This window comes from Felis catus, chromosome B4, assembly GCF_018350175.1.
Source record: "Felis catus isolate Fca126 chromosome B4, F.catus_Fca126_mat1.0, whole genome shotgun sequence".
NCBI classification, from domain to species: domain Eukaryota; kingdom Metazoa; phylum Chordata; class Mammalia; order Carnivora; family Felidae; genus Felis; species Felis catus.
Genome location: NC_058374.1, coordinates 104344738 through 104361175, shown reverse-complemented (window position 1 = coordinate 104361175; position 16438 = coordinate 104344738). Strand labels below are relative to the sequence as shown.

Genomic DNA, 16438 nt, shown 5'->3' with positions numbered 1-16438 from the left:
TAATATATTTACATTTTATCTCTTTCTGTTGGATTGACTTAATGTTAACTTTATGGAATTATTTCCCAAATCCTGACTACCCTCATAGTCAGAAACCAGTTTTAATTCTGGACTTAGTTTGAAGATTTTACTGTACTTGATTTTTGAGTGTTATTTTGCAATATGTTTTGGCAAAATATAATTTTATAATGTGTTAAATGAAATACTGGTCTTTAATATTAAGAAGAATATTAAGAAAATTCTATAATATAATAATAACATTTCTCAGTACAATTATTTCTTATAGAATAATAGTATTTGGGTTAAAATGGATCCAACAAGACAAGGCAGAGTTGATTAATGGAAGGACAGGAGTATTTCTGGTATTATTGATTATTCCATGTGTATAAATATGTAACCAGTATTTATGAGATGTATGTAAGTGCTAATACTTATTCAGGACTTGGATGACACTATGCCTTAGTTTCTGGATTACCAAAATCTCATCTAATGAGTTTTATAAGCTAGACAAAATAAATTATTTCATGTTTATTAGTCTTTCAAGATGGAGGAAAAAATCAAATACATTTTATTGAAAAATAAACAAAAGCAAAAATGAGGTAATTTCTTTCAAAATTTTGAACAATTATAGTTTATGTGCATAGTCGCAATGACTGTGGCTTCCTGCCAATTGTTTATCTACATTCTATCCATTGACCAAGCCAAATGATGTTTCTAGCATGAAGTCTAGCATGAAGGTCTAGCATTAACTTAGACCTATGTTCACTGCCCCAAAATTCCTATCAGAGCTTCCTTAGTCTCAATGGTAATAAGCAAAGCTGAATAAAAATCTTATTTTCAACTTTACTAGCGTATCAGGTATCTAAAGTTGACAATCTGTGAATTTAAATTTAATTGAGAGAAATCTTATCTAAAGAAGTTAGTTATGACACATTTTTTTTTAAAAAAACCCATATGTGGGAGATACTTACAGAGAACAGCATGCAAGATAGTCCAGATTCCTGCAAAGTTCAGAAATTTGTAATGTTAGCACTCTCAAACAAAGGTCTAATTTGAGGCACTTTTGCGATCCAGTATATTCAACATACATAGGTTAGGACAGCTTACTGGCTCTGTGTCCCTACTTCATTCTTTTACTTTGCTTTGTGCTGTAGGCATTTGTTTTTCTTATATTTCTAGTTATTTCCCTATGATCAGAAATAGGAATAGGACAACACTGGATCTGCGAAAGCACCCACTTTCAAGAAAATCTTGCCAACCTTTCCCTTCCTGAGTTGGGTGACCTGAGTTATCACTCAGGTGCTATCCCATCAGAACACAGTCTCACCTAGGCCTGAAGTTGATCTACTATTGTTCTGCCTGGTTTGCTTTTACTATGCCTTATCTTTACTACACTTTCCTTTAAAGCTTTAATTGCATCCATTGTTCCAGCAGGTTGATAGAGGGTACAGTTAATACCTACAATGATTGTGTCAAGCTGAAACTCATCTAGTAATTCTTTGAGTACTTCACATTAATTTTTCTGGTCTTCCCCATTAAAATTTGACCAGTTTTTCTATAGCCTCATGGTATAGCTCTCCTAATCTTTAAGCATTGAGTCACTTAGTACTCTCAATATGTTCTCTTCATATTAAAATTGTGATTCTTGTAGTTTTCTTGATGTGGGCTGCTTCCGGAGTGTCACTGCTCTCTGAGATCTTGTCCATCATCCTTTGTTTGATTTCAGTGGACTCCACGCACCTTCTCTGACTCAACACATACTAAATGGCATTACCATTTCTAAAATTCACATTATGATCAACTAGACCTGAGAATTCCACCTCTTCCCTTTTGTAACTGTCACCCTGATATTTAAGAACTCATTTCCCTTTCTTAGCTCTCCAGCTAATGTTTTAATCTAAGACCTACAGCTACTTGCTCAAAGTGGCCAACTGAAGCCAGCCACGCAAATACAAAAGGTAATTGTGTGGCATGATAGAAACTATTGCAAGGTCACAAACTTACATGGTCTGGCTCATAAAAACCTGAATTTCTTTTTATTGTTTTCTCTGAGCATAATATTTTTATTGAAGTGTAATTAACATAAAATATTATATTAGTTTCAGGTGTACAACATATTCCAAGTTGAGAATCTATTTGATGATAGACAAAGGAGTCAGGCAATTAGAGATCAAAATGTCAGCTTTATCACCAATCAAATTGTTAGAATATGACTTAAATATATGGCAAAAAAGGGGTGGTTTCCTAAAACTGAACCCCAAAATTCAACAAATTTACCTGACACAGAAAAAGCTGGGTTGTCACAGACTTGCAAGGTGTACAAATATAATCCCCACTTCTCCTTGAAAATAGCATCTACAATATTGTGATTTTGTAAATGTGTCTCTCTAGAATCAAGGACTATAAACTTACAAGGAAAGAAATGAAAGTTTAGGTCATTAGCATCTAAAAGAATTTTTAAAGTGTCAATGTTAGTGTATTTGTATTAATATCTCATCATATTTCTTGTCTTTATTTTCCTGGAATTTATTTTCCTGGAATTTAGCTGACAATTTCCCATATCACCATTTCTAGAAACATGATGTTGGGTGTGTGGCAACCTTCCTGAGTCCTTAGAGATCTGGAAATATATTTTACATCTAAAATTCATTGATAATGGCCAGAAGTGTACAGCTATTGGTTGAAAGTAATTTCTCTCAAAACTTTAAAGCTACTGTTCTTCTTGCCTCTAGTTATATCTAATGTCAATTAGTTGTCACTTTTGTATATAACATGTAGGGCTTCTTCTCTCTCTCTCTGAACATGTTAAGATTTTTCTCTTCGGGTTCAGAAATATCATAAGCATGTTTCCATTCAAATATTTTTTGTTTCATATTTTTACTTTATACTTGCAATCTGGAGACTTGTTAACCTGAACTGTTTTACATGTACTGACTTTTAAAAATTTCATTTTTAGGCTCAACTTTACTTCCAAGAAGCTTATTTTTAGAGACTTATGAGATTAAAGATGAACTTGTTTGTTTCAATAGTAATGTACCTAATTCTCATGACAGTCTTTGATAGTCAGTGAACATATGAAAATTGACAGAATACCCTGTAAATGGATACATATCTCCAGATATATATGTTCTGAAGTCTTTATCCTAATTTTTATCTGCTGATTTTCCTCCTGCGCTTTTACACGGTATATGTTTTTTTGAAACGTGCATGTATACTGAAATCTTTTGTACCTTGAGACTAAAACTGAAAAGTACCATATAAATATTAATACACTAATTTATCATTTTCACTCTTTAGCTATAATGTAGGTAATATATTATTATTATTGTGTTAGATATGTTATATTCTTCCAAATGGATATCATTGCTAAATGAATATGGATTTGAAATCAATTTTTCAACATCATTAAAATGAAATTAACATTCCAACTCAGCTATCAGTAGCATCCTCCAGAGAAGCGGTTTTATCCTTGAAGCATGGCAGTCATAGTTAATCACTACCAATGAATCTTTATGTTAGAACTTCAAAGACATAAAAGTGAAGCTCTATAGATTTAGTTAATTTATTTCCATTGCAGTCCTAAGGGTCTTCCTCAGTGCATAATCTTTAATGTGTTTTGAGACTCGGCACTTTTAATCTTTGGCATTTGGAAGGTTCAGAGTTTGCATATCTCTAAGTAAAATAAATATCACTGAAAATATTCATAATTAGAGGTATCACATAAATTCCACTACATTCTCTCATTTAATAAATATTTATTAAGTGTCTGTGTGCCAAGTTAAACTTATAAATGAATTGCATTCCAGAGGTTAGTTTGTATGACATGTGTTGGAAGCTTTGAATACATTTTCCCTTCGAAGTAGTGCTATATATATTGAAGGTAAATGTCTTTGCTTCCTCCTCAAAAATCTATTTTGTAAGCCTGTTATAGGAATTGAATCTGACTAAAGCAAAAACGAGAATTCATGGTAGGTTATTAGAGTATCAGAGATTTCAGAAACAACAGAGCCAGCACACCTCCAAAATTTCAGCGGTAAGAGATTATGAAATATTTCTGCAGAGTGTTATCAAGAATTCATATTTTCTTTCTTTCTTTTAATGTTTATTTATCTATTTCCGATAGAGAGAGAGCATGAGCAGGGAAGGGGCAGAGAGAGGGAGACAGCGGATCCGATGTGGGCTCTGAGCTGTTAGCTCAGAGACCAGTGTGGAGCTCAAACTCACAAACTGTGAGATCACGACCTGAGCCAAAGTCAGAAGCTTAACCGACTGAGCCGCCCAGGCACCCCAAGAACTCATATTTTCTGTGTCACCTAAGTCCAAATTTTAAATTCCTAGGTGAAAGCATGTGATTGGCTTAGTGAGGAACAGATATGTGTGCTTGGGTCAATCAGTTATAGTCATAGGTTTGTTTTATACAGACATGACTGCAAGGGGAACATCTGGCGACTCAACTCAAAAGGATCTAACAAAATATAAAATACTTCAGAACCCAAACCTAATGTTCTCAATATTTCTCTGGGAAACGTGTCTCGATTTCTTACTCGAAACTTCACGAGTATGTCTTCTCTACCTGCACTGAGCTAGCGCTAACATTGCCTTGCCATCTGATCCTACGTAGCCGTCTGACTCCAACCATGGACAATTGTAAAAAATTCCCTAAACCTAAGAAAATAATAATATCTGAAGGCTAAAGGCCAAAATGCATTGATTTTTTTTTAGGAAAAATAAAGCTAAGGAAAATCCAAGTGTTTTTATAACTAACTATATTTAGATATATTTTATCTATTTGAAGGAAGGAAAAGAATTCAGAATGAATAGAGCTGCTGTTTTGAGCCAACAGTGCAATGTTCATAGATCAGAATAACTAGAACAGAAGCGCTATATAGTCCCTATACTTTCTGCTCAGGGGAAACATTTATGATATGGAATGATTAAAATAAAAATTAGTAATAGGAAATTAAAACTTAAGATAGCTACATATACTAGAAGAATGATCTCCTTTTCTAAATAAGTCCATATCATTTGTCTTTACTGAAGTATATCCTAGATTAATAGAATACACAAATGATCATTTTTTACTCATTCCCTTAATGCCTATTATGTCCCAAGAACTGTGTTGGAAACTACTGATATTCAAATTGCACAGTTCCATTTTTCAGAGCACTTGTAGAAATACAGATGTGAAAACAAATAATTGCACTTGGGTATTTCAGAGGCCATGATCCTTTCTCTAAATCACTAGTCTTTGAACAGAATAAAAAAAAGTGCCGCAAACCTAAAGCTACCTAATGTTCTTATTTCAAAGTTGTTCTCCAAGCTAGGGACTGCTCACCTCATTGTTAGTTGCCAAAATAAATCTATAATATTTATTAGATTATTTTTGATCAGTAAGAAAGGAGATTATCGATTACCAAGAGTAAACGGAATCCTTTAAGAATAAACTGTGCCCTTAAACTTTTCAAACATTTTCTAGACATGTAGACATTCTAGACAAAAAATACTGTAGAAACACCATTTATTGAGTTCAGCAAGGTATTTAATTTACTTCTAGACACAAGATTGGATTGAAACTAACAAAATGGGTTTATAACTGATGAAACCATTGTAACCGAAGGGGCTGAACAAAAGAACTGATGAGGACTAAGTAAAATAGAAGGTGACAGACTCAGTTCTTTCACAGGTGACCTAAATAAGAGTATCAGATTTGTGGAAGAATGAAGCTGGAAGACATAGTTAAATTTTTAGATAAATTATTTTATTTAAGGAAGACCTTTACATAGAGGTCCAAATCTAACAAGATAAAGTTTAATAGGGGTGTTTATATAATTCTACCTCCAATTTTATGACTCTACTTACTGGTTACTTGTGTATGGGGGATATGGTATGCGTGTAGGTATAGAGGGATCTTAACTGCAACTCCTAAGATCTCTGTTTCTACAAAAAAGACAAGTTAGCAATGTCTAGCAAGGGCGTTAATGATTTTCAGTATCGATAAAAGCAATGGATAGGGCCAAAATTCTATGTACTGCTCAGATTATAGTTGGATATTGTGTTAATTTCTGGGAAATATACTTTAAGTGGATATATTCAAACCAGCATATGTTCCAAGGAACATGACCAGTATAGCAAGATTATATCAAACATGTCTTCAAGGTATGCTAGAAATAATTAGGAATGTGTGGGGTATAAACAACAGAGATCCAGATTCTGCCAAGAGAAAGAACTCTCAAGTAAAGAAGAAATCCTAAGAAAATAATAGGAACTAGGGCAGTGACTTCTGCTCAGATGACCAAACCAGAAAACTAGGCTTCATCTTTGCCCTTGGTCGTCCTTGTCCTTATTCTTCCTTTGTGTACCTCTGTGCACTTCTGTATACTCTTGCTCCATATACTATCTCTTTAAAATCTCTCAAATGTATTGGTTTTTTTCTTTCCTTTTTCAGACCATCATACTAAAACCATGATACATTCTTGCCTTCCTGTAATCCGTTCTTTGTACTTCAGCTAAAGAGATCTATCTAAATTATATTTCTGAACTTGCCTAGAATCCCTCAGTTATTATCTAGCTTCTCTAGGATAAATTCCAGATGACTTTATATGGCCCATAAGTGCCTGCATCATCTGGTTCCTATTTATCTCACCAGCCTTATCTCTCTCTACTTCCCATCTTGTATGTTATTGTCTTAATATACTTAATATCTAATACTTGTTTGTAATTACCCCTGTTCCATTCTCCTCCTCATTCTTTGTATAGTAATGATAATATTTATTATATATGTAATAAGAATTTGATAATCACATTGAGCATTTACAGCATTCTAGGTACTATACTACGTATTTTCCATGTATTATCTTTTAATTTTCACAAAGCCTTTGAGGTAGATTTTCCTCCACCTATGAGGAAACATAGCTTTCCAGGCACTGTACAATACAAGAGTCTGGATCTCTTCAGTCCAGCCTTTTTCTAAATTATTTGGGATCTCAGGGTAAAGCTGCAATTTAAAGTATGTAGTTGTTTGTCAGCTGCACCTTTATATCTTATATATTTGAATGGTTTATATAGGGAGTCAAAAGAGAATCCCTCACCCTCTTTATACTCCGAAAAGAGTAGCATATTTTTTTTTCTGGAGGATAATTAGTTTGTCATCTGACCTTATCCCATCTTTCAACATGAGCAATAAATATATTCAAGCCAAACTATTTTTTAATACTGGAAAGAGGAGATAGTTTCAAAGCACAAAATGTAGCTGTGTTATAAAATTGCTTTTTTTCATATAATTAGCCACACATAATATCTCAAAGTTTGATGTAAGAATGGTAATGAGCACTTACAAATAAGCTATGTAAGAAATTTAAATGTGTGCTTGAATCAATCTTACACAATTCATTCCAATAAAACTTAAAAAGTTAGTATCGAATACCAAGGATAATTAAGCTCCTTTTTTAGAAGAAAAAAATTCACTAATTAGGGTACCTTTAAATATACTGCTGACATCTTAATCTGGAAAGAATTCTCCACATTTGTTTCCACAAATATAGGATCTTATATTGGCTCTGCATAGGTTTTTCATAAGGTCTTTGAAGATGCTCTCTCTTCCCACAGTTATTTAAAATTAGCCACCTATCAAATAAGATTCTCTTCTTTGTTTCTACATTTCTAAGGAGAGCAGTGATTATCTGTATCTTATTTCCAGAGTTTTATTTTAAAAACTAGTTCTATATGTCCCCTAAAAACATATGTATGGATATATGTGTATTTTATGTACATGTATGTAAAAATACAAAGAAATGTCTTTGTTTCAGATTTTACAGAACCACAACTTTAACTGTGTTTGGCTGGGTTAGATTTGCTAGGCAAATGAACAAAATTCTTAGAAGAATAAAGATTTCTTAACCTCTTGAAAAGAGTCTCAAAAATCTCTAACTATTTGAAATTAGTATTAACTTGATTTTTTTTCCTTCTAATTTTTCCTTTAAATTTTAGGTTAACATAGTATAATATTGATTTCAGGAACAGAATTTAGTGATTCATCATTTACATACAATACCCAGTGCTCATCACAACACGTGCCCTCCTTAGTACCCATCACCCATCTAGCCCATTCCCCCACCCACCTCCCTCCAACAACCTTCAGTTTGTTCTCTATAGGAATGAATCTGTTATGGTTTGCTTCCTGTCTCTCTTTTCCCCCTTCCCATATGTTCATCTGTTTTGTTTCCAGAATTCCACATATGAGTATTTGTCTTTCTCTGACTGACTTATTTCACTTAGCATAATACACTCTAACACCATCGACTGATGAATGAATATAGACGATGTGATATATATGTACAATGGAATATTACTCAGCCATCAAAAAAAGAATGAAATCTTGCCATTGCAATGACACAGATGGAACTAGAGTGAAATCAGTATTAACTTTAAAGAAAAGTTATTTCTGCAGTAGCGTGATGATGAACCATACTGAAAACTTCTGAACCATTTCCTCTCATTTATAAAGATCTCTAGAAATATGCTTGACTATTTATTTTCAATGTGTCCCATGTCTTTATACATAAAGTAGACCTTTCCATCACCCTGTGGTGCCCTAATATCCACATAGATCACCCACTCACAATTTAATCTGTAAGTGTCATGGCTTCCAATGCCATTCTCTACTCAAGTCAGACACCTTCCATGGTCATATTCTATATCATCTCATCTCCTCCAAATCACTCTTATTCCAAAATTACTAATTCTTACTACTTCAAACAGATCATTCCTTCCTAACCATAGTCTTCTCTCAGCTTTGCTTTGTCATTTTCGTCAACTATCATTCTTCTTAACTTCTATCCTTTCCCAGCACAGTTGCCCCTTTCTGTTCTCTCCTTGCTTCCTATTTAGCTTAGATTCCATGTCCATGATTTCAACACACTCAAAAATTCCTCATTTTTTTTTTTTTGCTCTTCTTTCATTTGGTTGTATCCACATGCCACTATTGCTGCCACCAATGAATTTTCTTTCTCTATGTCTACAACTGAACACCTTTATGCTGCTGAGGAACATTATAGTACAAGACTTCGGGCCAGCTTCCTTTGGCATTTCATCAGTGCCCTGTAATTACAGTATTTTTCTCTTACCAATCTTGTTTCTACTCCTTGAAACTTTTGTTAGAGAACTCCACTGTTCTCAAAGGGGCATCCTCTGCAGATGAACTCACATTCTGCTTTAGAGGGAGAGAAGGAAGAAACCATCTGAGTGCCCTAAATTATTTGCTGCCAAATGCATACTAACACTAGCCCCTTTTTTGTTTTATTACAGGAAACTAGGATACCCTCTTGCTTGAGTGCTCATCTCTTCCCGGTCTCTCAGTCATGTTGTGCTGACTTCTTATTTGCTCTTATACTTTCAGATTCTGCTCTCTTCTTTAAACATTCTCAGGTTTCACCTATTAAAGGAAATCCTTTCTTTATTCTACTTTTTCACATCAGTTGCTACCCATTCACTCCTCAATCTGGTATTAATAATTGATTTTAGAATCTTTCTGAGTCACCAATTTGAACCTTAAGAAGAGAGAAGCAATCACATTTCACATATGAAGCTCATGTAGTGAATTATGTATCATGTGAAGTTTTAACATTCAAAGTTGACTAGTTTATAAACAGGAAATGGCCCATTCATGTAGTCAGAGATCTAGAAGATTAAAATGAGACATCTGAACAGTTTCAGGCACCATTTTGGAAAAAAGACAGATGTTCGCTGGTAATGTCTACTTGTGTCTGGATGTATGCTGATGTTCCCAAGGAAAACATGCCAATAATTGGATTTGATCATATTCATTAAATGGTAACTTAAAACCTGTTCTTTTTCTGTGTCAATTAAAACTTGTTATTTGCCTATTACTCACAGTGATCTTTACATGAAGAACATTTATTTTTCACAGATTCTGTCTTGATGTTATCATAATCTTGACAATCTGGAGTGAAGAGAAAACGAATAATGAGGTTATGTGTTATTGTAAATAACTGCTTGTAGGAAAGAACATAGAAGAAAAATTAAATACTTTATCCAGATGAAAAAACTCTGCAAATATATATTCCCTCTGACATGAATTTAGAGTATTTACCACTCTGAGATATGTCAGAGTCATTTATGACTAGCTTTTTGTCCTTTGCAGGACTTTTTTTTTTTTTTTTTTTTTTTTCATCATGAGCTGAAATCCTTAATATTCTAAAGTGAGGTAACTGCTCAGTATTGCTTTCAATTGACTCTGGAGAATAAGAAAGTTCATAAAAACTCTGAAAAATCAGAAACCTTATAACAATTGATAACATATTAGAAATTTAAGTAACACTTTTTGAATGTTTTTTATATTTGTGTTTCCTGTTTGTTTCATAATTTCTCTTACATTTTATATTTAAGGTATTTTTATTGATATTAGTTTTCTATTTTTGAAAATGCTAAATGAATACATGGGGACTATTAATATTCCATTGTGCACATATTTAATCAACTTGTTTTATTGGAGAGCAATTACTAGATAACTGGTAGGCTGAGAAAGATGATTTTGTCCATGGGAATAACTGGCCCCAAATGCTTTTGGCAATTTTCCTGGAAAGCTCAGAAATTGCCTTTTTTAAGAGCTCATCAAAGAGTTCACAGATACGTTGACAGGAAAGCCATTTTAACAATTTAGAAACTGTCTCTTTTTGGTTTTAATTTTCTTTCTGTTCCATGTATGATGTTAAAAAAAAAATGCCTTAAATTTCTTAGGTTATTGTGGTGCCAATATGTATGGACATTTATGTTTTTGTTTATGTGAATATTTAAAGAGCTTCCCACAGCTGTTCTGGAGCTAAGGTCAAAGAATACGCATTTCTCCAAAAGGCCTATTTAATAAAATAATACATGGTTTCTCTGAATGAATGCATTTAGATGAGGCACGTACAGGGTGTTTTCATTGCACGCCAACCTTTTCTTTATAATGACTGAGCAATAAAAAAGAAACTCTCTAAGTTGCCTAATATCTGAGATATGGATTTCTGCTTCATATTTTGTTATATTTAATATATTTTATGAGTTGTAGTAAAAGTTTTATTTTTTCTAAGAATTAGTCTACTATGCTCGTATAGAAAATTTTAAATAATATTACCATGGCTTTTTGTTGAATTATTTAAATTCCATATTTTCCCAGTGCCACTACTATATCCAGGGAGCAAGTGGGCTACCTCAAAAATTATATTTAAATCAATGCTGTTTTGCGATGATTTATGGTAATATTGGTGAACCAAACTAGTTTCCTTTTTCCTCAGAGCAACATTTATAAACATCTGTCCAAATAAATGTTTCTGTCGAAAGAGACTCAGTTGGCACAAACAACATTTATTTTGCCAGTTCAAACAGAGGAGAAGGAATTATTGCAGCAAGGGGAAAAGAGTCATGGGATTCTTTTATCCTTCTCATGTTCTGATTACTGGCAAATGCCATATTATAAAAATTATTATTCTTACGGCATTTGTTAGAATATTACAATTATGGACCTGAATGTATAATTTTCTTCTTGCCCCATATGAAGGTAAGGAGATTGGAAATCAGAACCTGCTGGTAATTTTGACCAAATCATGTATAAAAACTAGAACCCCGATATCCTGACGCTCACACCAGTGCTCTCTTAAGTTGCTGCCTCTCCAGGGGTCTCTTGTACTTTTTCTTGAGCTGAAACAGTAGACATGTAAGGCTGTATGAGAATCTGAGCACCATTTGGTAAATTCTGCTTCTATTTGTAAAACAACCCAGGAGTGGCCTGAGGTCAAGAATGTTCTTTAATAAAATGCCTGATTTCTTCCTGGAGTATACTAGAGGCTGGGAAAAATGTGGTCATGCATGTTTCAGAGTGGCTCATTTTCAAGAGACAGACTTAACTAGTCAACAATTAGACCTGCCCTCAACCTGATCATGCTTTTGGACGCAGTGAGTATGTGTGCCACGGTGAAATAAAAAAAGACACCATGTCTTTCTCATATCTGAGCTTTTGCACATCTGAAATGATGCTCTTGTTTTATTCCATGGCTTTCTTTGGACTAAAATGTATCCATTAACATTTGTGTGCTTTTCTTTTCCATCCATCCTTCTCCATCTCATGAAAAGCACATCTGGGTAAGTTGAATGACAATGGCTGCTGAACATGTTTATTTTCAGCACCATCCTTTTTGTCTTTTATCTTTAGTATTTCTCTTTTCAGTTTTAACACAAGCTGCACTGCCTCTGACCTAAAATGAAAACTGCAAAGTGTATTCATTTCCACACTGTAAAAGGAATCATTGGTTCAGAGAAATGTTCACACTCAATTATGTTGGCCTTGCAGGCACTTCTGTTTATTCAGTTCTATTAGACACACGTCAAAAGATATTCCAGACGTCATTTCCTTGCTTCTCAAGTCATGCTTTAGGAGTTAGTGTGGCACTCGGTGAGGCTTAAGTAGTAGTTGGAGGCCACATTGTTATTTTGGACTGCGCTGCATGGCTGGGTTGGCCTGAGTGCTCGTTAGTGCTTAGTGGCTCTCCACCCACATTCTCTTCCAGAGACAAACTTCTTTGTTAATTATTAGAACTGCACTTAAATGAAGAGGATAAATGTTGGATCTTCCCCAGTAGGACTTTTACACTTAGATTCCAAAGTAATCCTTGGTTTTGGTTTATTCCTTTGGTTTTGTGTGTGCTTCCCATTATTTCCTGTACTACAGGTTAATTTTCAAAGATTTAAAAATCTAAACATCTCAGATTACAGTACAAAATTTTAAATCCTTCTCTTTGAACTAAAATGAAAACATGTTAATTATCTATTCCTAAGACAAATGGGGCTTCAAAGTAAAACAAATTATGCATAACGTTTATAAAATATTTACATTGGTTTCAACTTTTACATTGGTAACATGGTGAGCTTTTAAAAACACTTCTGTTTGGGAAAGGTATTGCTTTTAAATTGAAAACCAAATATATATATATAATATATATTATATATATATAATATATATAATATATAATATATATATATATATATAATATATATAATATATAATATATAACATATTTATATTTGTAGTATTGCTTAGTTCATTAGTATGGTTTATATTTGTTATATTTTTCTACTCTAATTTTAAGTTCTAGTTAGTACTACTAATTATTTAGTAATGCAGAATTTACTTCAGTTAGGATAATTTATGATATTAAGGAAAGCCTAGTAAGTGTTCTTAAAAATGCAAGGCAAGCCGTGGTTAGGGTACTATTCAACTATGATAGCCAAATTTGTAAGCTCTTTTTAAATATAATGAATATTCTAGGTATTAGATTTAAAACATTGTTTTCATGTTATCATGTAATATCAGTGGTCTGTCTTCTCATGGTTTTTAAGTTTCATAAGGAAAATAATCCCATTTTAAGTTTCATAAGGAAAATAATCCCATTGAGTATTGAAAATATTCAATCCCATGAATGAATAATCCCATTCATTTTCCCTTCACTTTTTGAATTAAATATTGAAAAATAATAAATGCATGTTGCATTGTCATTTATGTACTTTAAGAAACTGATGGAATTCATTCTAAAATTGAGATTCTTGCCGTCTTGTACACGCTCCTGGAATTTAACATTTTAGGACTTTAAAATCATTTCCCCGGTAGAATTGCTAAAAGAAAGCTTAGGAGGTTAAAGTGTCAGGAGAAGATAGTACAAACTTAGTGAAGATAGGAGATTGGAGGTGGAAAGATCATTCCCTGAATTAGGGATGAGAAGGTAAGAATGTAAGCCCCAGCTTTCCCATTTGTTTTGCGTACCCTTGAGTGACTGACATGTTCTCTGTACTTACTGACACTACTGTCAACTTCCTGAACCTCACAAGAGGATGAGAAAATATCTATAACCTCAAGAAGCATGAAAACTATAAACTTCAAAATCTGAGTTAAAGAGGGCGAAAATTAGATGAGGCACTAAGGTAATCTAGTCTAAATGGTATCCAAATAACCTGAAAATTACCACTGTTCCTCCAATAAGTCCCCAATTTACTATCAGGAGGTGACTAGGGAGAACAGACCACAGAATCTTTCAAAAATGAAATTGTTTAATGGAAAGTAATACAAATCCCTTTAGTTTTCAGTAACAGCATGAGTAATTGTATTGCTTCATCACATTTCTGTGTGTGCATGTGTGTGTGTGTGTGTTTATACCTTTTTAATGGCTTTGAAACTGACTAAATTCAAAATAAAGTGAGGAAAGAAATTATGTAAATCCCAACTCAAATTCACAAATAAATTACATTTTGTTTCTGAGACTGTGCCCTCCATTTCAGAGCAGCTTGAAGAAAAAAGGTTTCAGTATGAATAAACTTTGGTTTTAATGTCGTCAAACTATTTCATTTCCAAACAACCTAGCATGTGTTCTTGGAATCCAAATAAAATAGTACTTAGAAGTGTAATGGATTTTATATGCACTTCATGTGAAAATGTGCCATTATAGGATATACAAACACACATACACTTGCACACACACACAAAATCACAGTATGCTATGCTTTTTAAAATCAAGTCAACCTTGTTAATGTTGAATTCAAAACTCTTAATTTTATGGAGCTAAATATGTATATTTAGGCAATCAATGTTCTGAAGCAGCTGATTGGGATTTGTGACATTTCTGTTTAGAAAAATTATGTTAATTAAGATATACATTTTCAGCTTGCACATGTTAGAAAAAATGTGGGTGGCACCACATTTTGTTCATACTTGCTGACCAGAATTTCAAATACTTTCTCAAATATGTAATGTTGATTTTCATAGCATTGATCAACAAGTCTATATTTCTGAATGATAGATGTATAGCTCATCGTCTGCTGGGAATTTGAGATCATATCCTACTTACCCTCCTGACTACTGAATTTTAATGGAACAATTAATAACGGTGTGAAATGAAGTATAAGTAAATTTACTGGCTACGTTATGTGAGAGAGATTTATTCTCTGGACTGGACTGTTAAGAAGTAGATTCAACTGTCAAATTATTTTGACTTATGTTTTATTCTTGGTTCTTATCAAGCCACATATTTATTTCTTCTGGTTATATCAATAACTAATTACTTGTCATGTGCCACAGTAAATTAATAAGCCCTTAAGGTATATTTTTCAATCAGAGAATTCCTTTATATTGCAATTATACAAAATCAATTGAACTGACACAAAGTGCAAGCAATCCAGTTTGTCCATCCAAATGAGATAATTAAGACCAATCTTGGTTCCTCTGGCAGAGATGCGGAACCTGATATTAGGGAGGAAGAAGAAAAGAAAAGGCAAAGCTCCTTATTTATCTGATAATGTCAAGAATTAAAGGGTGTGATCGTAAGCGGGTAAAGGTTATACATATTACCCAGGAGGTCAAATAAATATATGCCACTTCTGAATATAAATGAACCACAAGAAAAGAAAGAAAAGGGGGAGAATACCATTTTATTTAATACTAACAAGGAAGTTGCTTTTAATATAATCAAATTATTGCAATCAATTTATCCTCCTTTTTCAGTTACAAAAAGTTCAAGAGATTAATTAGCTAAAGGATAGAACGGGGGTTAAGAAAGTTAACTCTGTGGCCAAGGTCTTGGGGCTCAAATTCTGGCTCTACCACTGCTCACTCTATGCTCCAAGTGGTTTGTGTTCTTCAGTGTCCTCATCTGCAAATGAGTATCAATATGTATCTTATTGTTGTGAAGCTTAAAGAAATTATCCATACAAAGCTCTTAGGATAGAGTTTCACACAGAATTTGTGGCAATGCGTGTTAGCTGTTGTTATCGGGGATCTAAACCCTAATTTGTCTACATCCAGAACCTTTGCTCTTTCAAACCATGATATCATATCTCAGAAGAATAGAAAGTGGTTTAAATGAAACAAGAAGTCACATTAGAAAAATCTCTATTACAGTACGTACTATATTGAATTGTAGTAAAATCTTAAAAATTACATTTAAATATATTTTTAAATTTTAAATGAGAGGTATAATAAGTGCAATCAGTGGAGTATGCACAAGTCATAATATTTGTGTAGAAGAGAAAATTAATTCTGCCTGGGAAAGGTCTTGGAATCTTAACAGGAAGGATAAAGCATGAGCTATGCCTGAAGGACAAGTATGAATTTGCCATGATTATGATGCAAAGAAGGATGTTTCAATCAGAAGAAAAAGGGAGATAAAAGTCACAGAGGGTCAAGTAGAATGTGGTATGGGGGAATGGCAAGTGTTTCAGTACTGATTGAGCAGAAGAGTCTGGAGAGAGCTGGGGCTAGATTACTAAGGGTCTTTTTCATCATGCTAAGATATTTGACCGTTATTTTTAGGACAACGGGGAGGTTTTTAAGTAGGCAAGTCTTAACAAAAATTTGTGTTTAGGAAGTTCTCACTGGGAGTTGGAAAAAGCATGGGCG

At 33.5% G+C, this 16438-nt stretch overlaps 1 protein-coding gene across 24 annotated transcripts in view; it reads left to right on the top strand.

Moving 5' to 3' along the window:
- Window positions 1-16438, top strand: part of PPFIA2 (PTPRF interacting protein alpha 2) — a 478195-nt gene that overhangs the window by 418203 nt on the left and 43554 nt on the right. For 13 of the 24 annotated variants that reach the window (XM_019835282.3, XM_019835280.3, XM_019835277.3 and 10 more), the window contains one exon: window positions 12130-12138. The exons of the other annotated variants lie outside the window; for them this stretch is intronic. In XM_019835282.3, coding sequence (XP_019690841.1) covers window positions 12130-12138 — 9 coding nt within the window. The remainder of the gene's footprint in view (window positions 1-12129; window positions 12139-16438) is intronic. 24 annotated transcript variants of the gene reach the window in all.